This window comes from Oryzias latipes, chromosome 7 (assembly GCF_053564925.1).
Source record: "Oryzias latipes strain Hd-rR chromosome 7, Olatipes_Hd-rR_3.1".
In the NCBI taxonomy this organism is placed as follows: Eukaryota; Metazoa; Chordata; class Actinopteri; order Beloniformes; family Adrianichthyidae; genus Oryzias; species Oryzias latipes.
The window spans coordinates 727,730-740,065 of NC_136243.1; the positions used below are offsets into that span (position 1 = coordinate 727,730).

General features: G+C 42.4%; 1 protein-coding gene across 2 annotated transcripts in view; it reads left to right on the forward strand.

Moving 5' to 3' along the window:
- Positions 1–12,336, forward strand: part of fgd1 (FYVE, RhoGEF and PH domain containing 1) — a 65,781-nt gene that overhangs the window by 8,928 nt on the left and 44,517 nt on the right. For both annotated transcript variants that reach the window (XM_023957124.2, XM_078949991.1), the window contains 4 exons: positions 3,424–3,513; positions 3,660–3,808; positions 3,883–4,039; positions 4,123–4,261. In XM_023957124.2, the coding sequence (XP_023812892.1) occupies positions 3,424–3,513; positions 3,660–3,808; positions 3,883–4,039; positions 4,123–4,261 (535 nt within the window). The remainder of the gene's footprint in view (positions 1–3,423; positions 3,514–3,659; positions 3,809–3,882; positions 4,040–4,122; positions 4,262–12,336) is intronic.

The window sequence follows — 12,336 nt, forward strand, 5'->3', positions numbered from 1 at the left end:
GCCATGTCTCGATGCCCCTGTGCCCAGGTCTGCTGATGGTACTGCGAAAAGAGAGAGGCCCCAGAAGCCAAGATCAGTAGAGAGGAGCAAAACAACACCTGTGTAGGCGGTGGGCCAGTCTGCAGACTGACACAGGGTGTTTACCCACCAAATGGAGAGCACAGTAAGAGCAGGAAATGAAAAATTTAATCCCAAAAATTGAAGGACGGAGTGCTTGAAAGGGCATGGAGAGAGCCAGCCACCGGAGAAGAGCGGTGGCAGTTGATGGTCCCTAGGACACTGAGAGACTCAGTTTTCCAGGCTTGCCATGGAGCTGCTGGGGCCGGACACTTTGAGGTTCCAAAGACTCTCTGTCACATCTGACAGGAGTTTTACTGGGGCTAGCTTAGGAGGGATGTGGAAGAATTCTGCCGCTGCTGTCACATCTGCACAGTGTACAAAGGTCCCCCTGATCATTCTCGTGCTGAACTCCAGCAGCTGATAGTGGAGGCCCAATGGAGAGAGTGGCAGTGGACACGGGCACATGTCCCCGCACAGAGAGAGGTAACCACTATGTACTTATTGCCATAGACTATTTTACAAAATGCCTAGAAGCATATGTCATTGCAGACCAAGAGGCAGAGACCATTGCAGATGCCCTGGTGGAAGGCATGTTCTCCAGGTTTAGGGCGGCTGAGGTCATTCAGTGACCAAGGGAGGAACTTTGACCACTCCCTTACACCCCCAGATTGATGGCTTCGTCAAGCGACTCCACCTTATGCACACCTACCTACCTGTTGGGACGTGAGCTACGCACGCCAGCAGAAATGTCCTTTGGGAAACCCTCTGATGTGCTGGGGGCTCCAGCTGGACTGGAATACGCCAGAAAGCTGCAGGACAGAATGGACAAAGCTCACACTTTGCCTGCGATCAGTCACAGATAGGCATAAGGCATAGGAGATCAAGCTCACTTTGTAGAATAAGGCGTCTTTTATAAAGTTCCGGATCTTGATCAACAGAGAGCTGCTGGTCAATGTCTTTTAAATCCTTTAAGAGGTTATTAATCTGTGCTGTCTCCACTTTCTTTTTGTCGGAAATGTAAGAAATGAGTTGACCTCTGATATACGCTTTGGAAGCCTCCCATAAGATGAGTCTATTTGTTCCAGGCAAATCATTCAAATAAAAAAATAAGGAAATCTGAGATTGAATAAAATGTTTGTAGGGTTCTTCTGCCAACAAGACTGTTAAATCGCCATTGTTTAAAACAGCCACTTTGTCGAACTTTGTTGAAGAACCTCCTTGGGCAACCTGAATTTACATATTTTCAATTCCCAAATATAAACTAATGGTTGAGTCAAATTCGAAAGAAACTGAAATGCGTGTTGTATTCAAACTGTATGCATCGAAAGGTGCAATTTAAATAAAGCAGTTAAAAATAATAAAATATAAGTAGCAGTAAAAAATGGAAATAACAAAACGAATTTCTAAATTTTAAATAAGTACAGAGAAAAAGCACTAACTGTAATGAGGTAAAACGGGAACAGAACTTGAATGTGATGAAGAGAAAAAAAAAGGAGCGTAGGTAATAGTTTAAAAATAAAATAAAAAATATATATATAATTAAAACAAACTAAACCTATCAATATGAAAAGATCCTTTAGATGGAGAACATTAGCTTAACAAAATTTTGAAAACTTACAACAGGATGTATGTAAATCTCTGAGAAACAAGTTAGCAGCGAGTTTTTTTCTTTTTTTTTTCTTTTTAAGTATGATTGTTTTAGGTATCATGCTATGCGTAGCTTTATGACCTATAGAACAGTCCACTCACCTCTGGCCCCTACTCTCCGCCATGATGAAAAAGAAAGTCTGTGGCATCCTTAACGGAGGGAAGATGTTTCCTGGAGCCGTCTTTCAGCACAATTGACAGCCTTGCCGGGTACCTCAGGGCCGGATTAAAGCCCAGTCCATAAAGCCTCCTCATCACGTCTCGGTATTGGGCGCGCTGCTCCAAAACCTCCGGGCAATAATCTTCGAAGATGTGAATGGGAGAGCCTCTATAGGTCAGCTTTCCTCGTAGTCTGTGCGCCGGCCGCACCACAAGCTCCTTGGTCTGGAAGCGGTGAAAGCAAACCAGGACATGCCGCGGTCTCTCCGAAGGCCTGGGTTAGCAACAAGCGAGCGGTGTGCTCTTTCTAGTTCTGGGGGAGATGTCAAAATGTCTGCTCCAAGCACTTCAAAAAGTAGCTGCAAGACGAAGGCAGTGGGCATAGAGCCTTCGATGTTTTCCAGTAGCCCGACAACGCGAATGTTGTAGCGGCGGCTTCGTCCCTCAGCATCCACTAGCTTTGCCTTTAGCTTAGCATTGTCCAGAGTTAGGGAAGAGAGCTTGGACTGAATGTCAGCCACTTAAGCAGCGGTAGAATCCGCTGCTATTTCCATTGGAACAATGCGTTCAGAGTGGTCAATGGAGGCTTGAACATTAATCAATTTGGCTTCATACATAGTGTATTTGATATCAGCCAGCAACTCCGCTTTGGTTTCCGCTAGCTTAGCCTTTAGCACTGCCGTGAAGACTCCGACATTACTCTTTTCCTCCTTTTCTTCGTGTCTTCTGTTTTTACGCGACATGTTCACGGTCAAAATTTACTCTTCGAGTTATAATGACAACACGGTTTGGACAGGGTCAGATAATTAGGGATTTGACTTGTAAAAGCTATAAAAGTTCGGGAGAACAGACGCCTGCGTCTAGTCACTCGTCCGCCAACCTCCCCCTCAATTTTATTGTTGTTTTTATTTTTACCCTCTCTGGTTAATGCGTTAAAAAGCCTTCTAGCTCACTCAGAGAGGGAACACAAATGCGGAGAACACATTTAGATCTTTAACAAAATCCAGCCTTGGACACTCTAGAAATAAGTGCAAGACTTGAAGAAATGTACCATCTTCTCTTGTCCCCTACTTAAACTTGTGCACACTGGATGGGGTGAATCAGGGAGCTTGCGTATTGCATGAAATGATTTCTCATCACCTTTGTTCTCTTTCTTAAGAAAAATGCCACAAGTACATGTCAAAAACTAAAAAAAAACATGATTTTCATCGGAGGTGGACTTTAAACACTGGCTGCAAATATATCTGTTTAAAGAGCAGAGTTATCCTTTCCAAACCAGAAGGGATCTCCCTACTCTGCTCTTTACAAGTTGATAAGACAATCTGCAATGCAATTACTAAGAATTTACATATTTTCTTATAGAGTGGGTCTTTAAGTTTAATAGTTTAATAGGCTTCCACTTTATAGAGATTAAGCAAGATTACTCTGCAGTGTCACTTTGGTGAGAACCTTCTATAATACATGGAGCTGGATCCTGGTCCTACAACTATGAAGACAGCTGCTTTCTCACTTGCTCTTATTAATTCTTATGTTAGGTTTGTCTGTCTCTTCGTCCAGTTGTCTGTCCACCAGAGAGTCTTCAACATCGCCAATGAACTTCTGCACACTGAGATCTCATATGTGTCCAAGCTCCACCTGTTGGACCAAGTGAGTTCGGGAGGAAAATTTAGCAAGTGGATAATCTTTGAAGAGCATTTTTTATGTATTGCTATCCTGTTGCCATGAAAACCTGTCCACATTTCCAGCCAGTGATGGGAGGTGTCTGTTCTGACTCAAACCTCCATGTTCTGCAGGTTTTTTGTGCCCGACTCCTAGAGGAGGCTCGGTCCCGCTCATCCTTTCCCAATGATGTGGTTCAGGGAATCTTCTCCAATATTTGCTCCATCTACTGTTTTCATCAGCAGTTCCTGCTGCCAGCTCTGCAGAAACGAATGGAAGAGTGGTAGGAGGCCTGTTCTCTTCTTCAGCTTGTCCTTCTCAAGAGCTGCTTTCATTTAATTTTTTATTGTACCACAGGACCACCAACCCTCGGATTGGTGATATTCTACAGAAGCTCGCTCCTTTCCTAAAGATGTATGGAGAGTATGTGAAGAATTTTGACCGGGCTATGGAACTGGTGAACATTTGGATGGAGAGGTCAACTCAGTTCAAGGCCATCATCCAGGAGATACAGGTACAAAGCTGGTGCTGAGAAGATCTAAGTTGATTCTGCCTGTGTGTGACAGCTTGTATCTGTGTGCTCTGGTGCTTGTGCAGCGGGAGGAGCGCTGTGGAAACCTGACCCTGCAGCACCATATGCTTGAACCAGTCCAGAGGATTCCTCGCTATGAGCTGCTGTTAAAAGACTACCTCCATCGACTGCCTGAGGACGCACCAGACCACAGTGATGCTCAAAGTACGCAACACACACCAAAACTTCTTCTTTTTCTGTGGGCTTTTCCCTTCGGGTGTTGCTAAAAGCAAAACAGCTTCCTCCATCTAACCCATCTAACCCTGCATTCTCTACTCTCTACTCTAAAGCTAGTTTTTATATCAGGCAAAAAAGATATATATATATATATATATATATATATATATATATATATATATATATATATAATATTATGTTATATTATATATATTTGTCAAATTTGAACACTATTGCTTATAAGAGAAATTTTTAATTATCAGCAGGTTGTTTTGATTTATATATCTATTTCCTCTCATACTTAAGACATAAAAGATGGACAGAAGGAACATGATGAATCCGTGTATCATTCAATCATCACACAACAACATTTTTTTTTTAGATTTTCTGATTTATCTTTTAAATCGAAATTAGAGCAAAGAGATAATATATGTTTAAATAATGTTTTTAGTTTTTGTCTGAAACAGAAGGGGTCAACTTTTGCAGGTGAAAAGAACGAAAGGAACAAACATTAACTTAAAACTAAAATCTTGGAAGATTTTGCAAATGTTGTGACAGTGTGTGGATGAGCAGATGTTTGGTGGATAGTGCAAATTGATGATGCAGGATGAGGCCCTGTGCAGTAAACCATCGGGGAAGGCTCTGCTGCATCTGATCAGGGTTCCACTCAGACGATATCGGACTTTCAGGTTGTGGAAGCGGGTTAAGAGTTGGAGCGTCTTTCAGCTTCCTCTTCCTCTCTCTGACTTCTCACTTCCCAGATCATCTGCCTTTCTTTTTGTTTCCTTGTCCCACAGCTGATGGCCCTTTAATTAGAGGTCACGCCTCTCCTTTCTGACCCGTACAGGGGAATTTTATCAGGGTGATATGCAAACTGTCAAACTCCTTTTCCCCTGTTTTTTTTATTTTTTCAAGATCCAGTAAATCACACAAAACCTTCAAATCCTTGTCATTAACAATTCTTGGAAAAGTGTTAGGACTCAATGGTATTGTTCCCTGTGCGTGAATGCGCAGGTCCTCACCAGAATCCTCAAGAACAACCTCAAAATTCAGAGGTCCAACTTGTCTTGTAATCCTATAAGGTCCCTTCCATCACGGCGCCAACTTTCCAGAAAAGAACTTATCCAGGCTGTGTGGTTAGCGCTCTTGCCTCACAGCAAGAAGGCCCCCGGCTGGGGGACCTGAAACAGAATATCAATGGGGGACCTTTCTGTGTGGAGTTTGCATGTTCTCCCCAGGCATGCGTGGGTTTTCTCCAGGGACTCCGGCTTCCTCACACTGTCCTAAAAACAAGCTGCATAGGTTAACTGGTCACTCTTAATTGTCCATAGGTGTGAATGTGAGAGTGCATGGAATGTGATTGTGGCCCTGCGACAGACTTACCTGTCCAGGGTGTCCCCTGCCTTCGTCTGCAAATGGCCGGGGTAGACTCCGGTTGCCCCGTGACCACAAAAGGGATAAAATGGATTAGAAGATGATGTATGAATGAATGACTTATCCAGTCTGCTCTATGGATGTCTATGCAGCCATACTGTCTTTTTCCTGGAACTCCCCATCCCTTCGTTCTCAGTTATAGTTTTTACATAATTAATATTAGCTTTGAAAAACTATGGCAGTTCAGCATTTGCTGTTGTATATGCAGGAACATCTGGTGTACACAGTTAAGGAATAAGTTCAGAATCAAAGGGTCCTTTAAGTGGTCGTTGCAATTTCAACTCAGCAGGGGTGACACCAGTAGACTCGTGCATTGCTGTGTTTAATGCAAAATAGAATTCAGACAGATATTTATCCCAGCTTTTGTGGTTATTGTGCAAATAAGATGCAATCATCGCCTTTAGATTCTGGTTGATTCTCTCTGTTAAGTTGGTTTCGGGATGATATGGGGAAGTTGGTTTTTGTTGGATATTCCATCATTTGCAGATTCCCTCAAACACAGATGATATAAATTGAGGACCTTGGTCAGTGTGATGGATCAGACAATCACGGCAAAGAGCACAGATGTTTAGTTCAAAAATAAATGATTTTTAATGTCAAAAATCCAACTAAACAGACATGTTTTTAAAGGGGCCCATAAAAGAGGTCAACTTAACAAACTCAAAATAACTTGCAACTTAGGAAAAACTCAAATAACTGAACTAACATCACCACACACCTGAGGACTTTTAAATAAGTGGGTTCAATCACTAATGATAAAATGGGGGATTGAGAAACCCCATGGAGTCCAGGTAGTGGTAGAACCCTCTTTGAAAGCTTCTTCATTTGACACTATCTTTAGGCCACCTGAAGCCAGTACAGCTCCACATGAAAACTCAAGCAACAAAAAAATCCATGTACCCCTTGTGTTATCTTTGCCACTTTGACATTGGGAGTGAGATCATCTAGACCCCACACTGAACTTTTTTCTTCAATGATTTGTGATCTTCACTTCAACATTCATAGTGGTGCTGAATGTTATATTCTTTAAGCACTGCGACCTGTTGATAACATACCAAGTATGTGTCATGGTGCCTCTGGCAGCCTACTCTCCCCCTCCCCTCTCTGCTCTGCTGATTAGAACCAGCTGTGGATACTCACCTCATCTTGCTCCAGCCTTCATAAGGAGATCCAACCCCAGCATTCATCGCCGGTTCGTTACTTCTAATCGGTGCATATGTCTGGTCGCCTTAAGCTAAGTTTTATGGTTCAATTCTGTCCTCGTACTTACGTCGTCTTGTCTCTCAGATTTTCATCATCACAAGTGTCTACCTGGTCCAGCCTCCACGCAAGCAGCTCAATCCATCCTGTTTCCATCACGCCACGCTCCTGTCTCTCGCTGTACTGACCTTCAAGATTCCAGTCTAAGAACCTCTTCGGGATCGGAGACCATTCGCCCCGCTTCGGATCCTATTCCAACGCCACGCAGTATCGGCAAGAATACTGACGTCATTGTTCCTGCCTATGAACAATACTACGCCGCTGAGAAAGCATTAAATCTATTGGAACTACAATTTGCTTTAAGTTTCTTCCGGGTTCCAGCAATCTGGGTGTGCCACGTCATACGTGGCCTCTGACCACATGTCCAAAGTCAAGGATCGTGCTCTGTTTATCCTGGCAGTGGATAGTTCCAACAATACAATGTCATGGAAGTATGTCAACCATTTCCTGGTGCAGAGATCATGAGGTGGCAGCCATCTTTTGGCTAACAGTTTTTTAGCTGCTGCAAGACCTGCCAGCAACAATCGCTGTTGCCGCTTATTGAGTCCGAGCTGAGAGTCATCATTGAGAAGTAGCACAATAGGGTCACATGGAATACTTTTACCAATTAACTCAGAAAGTATCTTCGATATTCGACTCCAAAATTCCTGAACAGGGGGACAGTCCCACATCACATGCTTAAAACTACCAAAAGAATTAAGTGAACACAAATTACAATTTGGGCTCTGAACCCGTCCCATACGGAACATTGTAGCAGGGGTGTAATAAAGTCTTTGGCAAAACTTAAAATGTATAAGCTGGTGGTTTGAGTTTTTGGAAGAATTACAAATATTGTTCCATACTTTCTTCCAAAGTATATCATTGTCATCCAGACCCAAGTCTCTCCTCCATGCACTGAACACCAATAACTTTTTCTGTTTACTAAACATTAATTTGGAATATAATCCAGACACCAGCTTTCTAGTAGAATGAGAGTTTATCCAATCCATGAATGGGTGAAGGGGGGTTTAGTCTTCAATGAGACCTTATGTGACGTAAGTGCGGATCTAACTTGTAGGTAAAAGAAAAAGGATGTGTTGGGAACATCATAGAGGTTACGTAAGTGTTGAAAACTAAGCATGCCTTCATTGTTAAATAAATCTAAAATCTTAGAAATACCTTTGGGCATCCATGGTTTATACTCTAAAGGTTTGTTTGCAACCAGAATATTTAGGTTATGCCACAAGGGGGAGTCGCAATGCCAGTTTGTATTTCCTTTCAAAATTCTTTCTACCAGTCTGAAGTTATTGATCATATTAGAAATGATGGGTCCAAAGTGTGTCTTGCAGTAATTTATTTTAACTCCTGAGAACAAAATGTCTTCCAGCCTTCTGGGATAAGTTATATGTTTCTCAAGACTTAACCAAGAGGTTGATTGGCTTCTACCAAGCCAGGTCCTGATAGGATACAGTTGAAAAGCCAGATGGTAAATTTTAAAATTAGGGAGAGAGAGTCCTCCTTGATCTTTAGGTATTTGCAGCACAGAGAGTTTGAGTCTCGGCCGACCAGCACCCCATATGTATTGGCGCACCTCTCTATCAATTTTCCCCCAGAAGTCTGCCGAAGGGGATATTGGGATCATCATGCTTAAGAAATTGATTCGAGGGAGAACATTCAAGGTATTTGTATAATTATCTTTAACAATATTCTGAAGAGATGTTGTGATCTGTATTCCTATTTCATGGTCCGTGATAATAAGATTGGGCTGGATATTGAGATATTTTGTGCTTCCTCGTTTAGTGGCATGAGAACAGATTTTGTGTTAATTTTATAACCTGAATGTTGTTTAAACTCTACGAACAGACTCAGGAGAGAGGTGATAGATTGATCTATGTTTGTCAGATATATGAGAATGTCGTCTGCAAAAGCTGATATTATGTGAGAACTCGGTCCAATCAAAATGGGAGATATTACAGGGAACTGTCTTAAATATTGTGCCAGTGGTTCAAGCGAAAGGATAAACAGACTGGGGGACAGCCCACACCCTTGTCCTGTACCCCAAAAAATGCTAAAGGGGGCTGAGTTTAAACCATTAGTGGTGACCATAGCGGAGGGGTTAGCATATAGCAGTTTATTTAATTGAATAAACTTTGTGCCGAGCTGAAATCTCTCTAGTACAGCCCATAAGTATTGCCATGATGCTGTCCAAAATAGACAGCATCATGAAGAACACTGGTCACCTCCTACATGGACTCTTTAGTGACCAGAGGAGCGTATTCAGCGACCGCCTTCGCTCTCTGCCATGCTCCACAGAAAGACTCAGGAAGTCCTTTGCACCGAGTGCAATTAGACTGTTCAATGCTGCTGGGAGGGGAGGGGGCATGAGGAGGAGTCACTAAACGGGCATCTACTTTTTACCACTTTTATGGTTTTGCTTTTACTTCTTCTATTTTGTTTTTACTGCTCTTATATTTTTATTCCTTTTATTCTGTTTTTAGTGGGGTGACTATTTTATGAATTTATGACTATTTATTACTCAACTACTTTAAATTTCTATTGAATGTTTGAGCAGCATCGGATGGTTATGCAAGTTCCCTCGGGATTAATAAAGTACTCTATCTATCTATCTATCTATCTATCTATCTATCTATCTATCTATCTATCTATCTATCTATCTATCTATCTATCATTCAAGTCTGTCAAATGCTTTTTCCGCATCGAGAGACAAAACAGCACACGGTTCATGTAACTGTTTAGATCCCTCGATTACATGTATCAAGCGACGTACATTGTCAGCAGCCTGGCGGCCCTTCATAAATCTGTCTGATCAGGGTGGATAAGTTTATCCATGAAGCTTTCTAAACGAGTTACTAGCATTTTGGAGTATAGCTTCATGTCAGCATTTATCAGAGATATAGGTCTATAGCTGGCACATTCTTGTGGATTCTTGCCCTTCTTGTGTATTAGTGTGATTAAAGCAACATTAGTATGCTCATGAAAGGCACCTTTCTCCACTGCTGCTTCTATTGCATTAAGCAAAATCGGCCCCAAAAGGTCCCAAAAGTTCAACAATACTTCCGGTGGGATTCCATCTGGGCCTGGGGATTAACCACCTGACATGTTCTTCAGTGTGATTTTTAGTTCTTGTAAGGTTATTGGTCGACCCAAATCAGCTGCCTCATGCACTTGTAGAGAGGGCAGATCTAGCTCTTGTAAGAATTCACTGCAATTTCCATAGTCAAAACTACCAGACGTCTGATATGAAGTGTAGGATATTGTGAAGTCGCGTATAAAACCTTTAGTCGCCATCCATATAAACCTAGCATCAGTGACTGGGTCTTTGTTAATTAACTATTAGCTGTACATTCCTTAAGACTTTGGGACAGCAGGAAATAATCAATTCTTGAGAACGACTGTTGTCGTGCAGAGAAACGTGTAGTCACGTGTGTCTGGATTGTGAATCCGCCAAATATCAATAAGGTTAAGATTGTCTATGATGTTGTTCAGCTCTGACGAAGCTTGTTGCTGCTCGTATGAGAACGTAGCGGTGGATCTATCTAGTGTTAGGTCGCATACTGCCTTCATATCCCCTCCAATAATCAACTTGTATTCTGAGAGAGTCAACAATTCCTGCATAACACTGGGGTAGAAGTTCTTCTCAAAAATTGTTTGGGCATATATTGCAACAAAGGCAAGTTTTGTGTCATATATTGTTGTGCAAACATATGTCAACCTCCCCAAATTATCATTATAGGTCTTTTCAATTTTTGTAGGAAGATTTCTTTTAAACACAATAATGACTCCTTTAGATTTAGAACTGCTGCTAGAGGAGGAGATCAATTTGTATTGTTTATCTTGTATTTTGGAGACATCCCCCTGTTTGAGGTGGGATTCTTGTATCAATACAACATCTGCTTTTTGTCAGTGCATGAGCTGTTGGCACTTTACCCTCTTAATATTATTGTTCAAACCCTGTACATTTAAACTTAACATGGTGAGCTCAATCATTGTCAAAGACTGTATTACGTAGTTCAGTGGGAGCCCCCCGGAATCTGTATTTCTGTGTAACGTGACAACCTCAAAACACAAGTCGTGGAGAACTCCAGGACTCCTGCCCATCCCCATTACCACTTGAATTGACCTCACATTAACAATAAAAAATATCCTAAGCATTACCAAATATGTAACAATGACAGATTTATTTAACACAGAACTATATTCTAAATTGAACCGTGGGCCATTCAAATCAAACTTAATCAGTTTCTTGCTTCTTTAAATGTTGATGTCCAGCTTTGCATCACTTCCTCATCACGCCAGGTGGTGAAAGTTACAGGTTTTCTGTTCATTCCTCCATCTGTTGAGATTCTCGCAGAAATCCTTCAGCTGCATCAGGGGTTGTGAAGGAGTGGTGTTCCCCGTGCAAAGAGATCCTCAGGGTTGCAGGGTAAATCAGGAATGACATGATGCCCTTTTCGCGTAGCTTCTTCTGAATTCCGGAGAAGGCCTTCCTGCGCTGGCTCGTCTGGGCGCTGTAGTCTGCGTAGAAGCGCAGCGTGTTACCGGCATGTTGGATCGGGCCGTTCCTCTCCGCCGGGCGAGCCCCATTTAGAATTGCGGTGCGATCTGCGTGTCGGAACAAACGAAGAATCATGGTTTCTGGAAAATCCCCTCTAGGTTTAGCGCTGCGGACCCGATGGGCTCGTTCTATTTCGATGGTCATGTTAGCAAGTGACGGCAGCCATTTGGGGAGGCTCTCCTGGAGAAACGCGACCACGTTCCCCCCCTCTGCATTGTTGGGAATTCCAGTGATCCTCACGTTGTTCCTCCGATTATAATCTTCCAGCAAAGCAAGGTTGAGCTGCACTTTTTCAAGTCCGGATATATTATCCAAAACTTGATGCTTCAGGGTTCTCATCTCACTTTGCACATGCTCGGTCCGGGAACTCAGTCCTCGCACATCCACCACCAGGGCATCCAGATCTTTCTGCATATTTGTAATCGAATGGTTGAGTTTCTCCACCGCATTGTCTAAAATTCGGGTCATCATGGCCTCCAACCGCTCTTGCTGGGCGGCTAAAGTCGAGGCTAAGGTCTCTTGTATGCTAGCGCTAGCCGTGTCACCAGTTTCTTGTTGTTTTCTTTTGGCAGGAGGGTTTTTGACCGGCGACTCACAGGATTTCTTGCTGTTGGACATTTTGAACGGACTATAAACCAACAAAAGTCCAACTAGAGGTCCTAGATTCAAAATTATTAAAAGTAATGGGGGATGAGACGGAGGAGCACCAGTACTCCACAGCCATCGTGTCTGCAGGTCACGTGACCACCACAATATCAATAAATTATGTTTCATTGCTTTGATAAAATTAAAGAAATGTAATAAAGAAATCCGA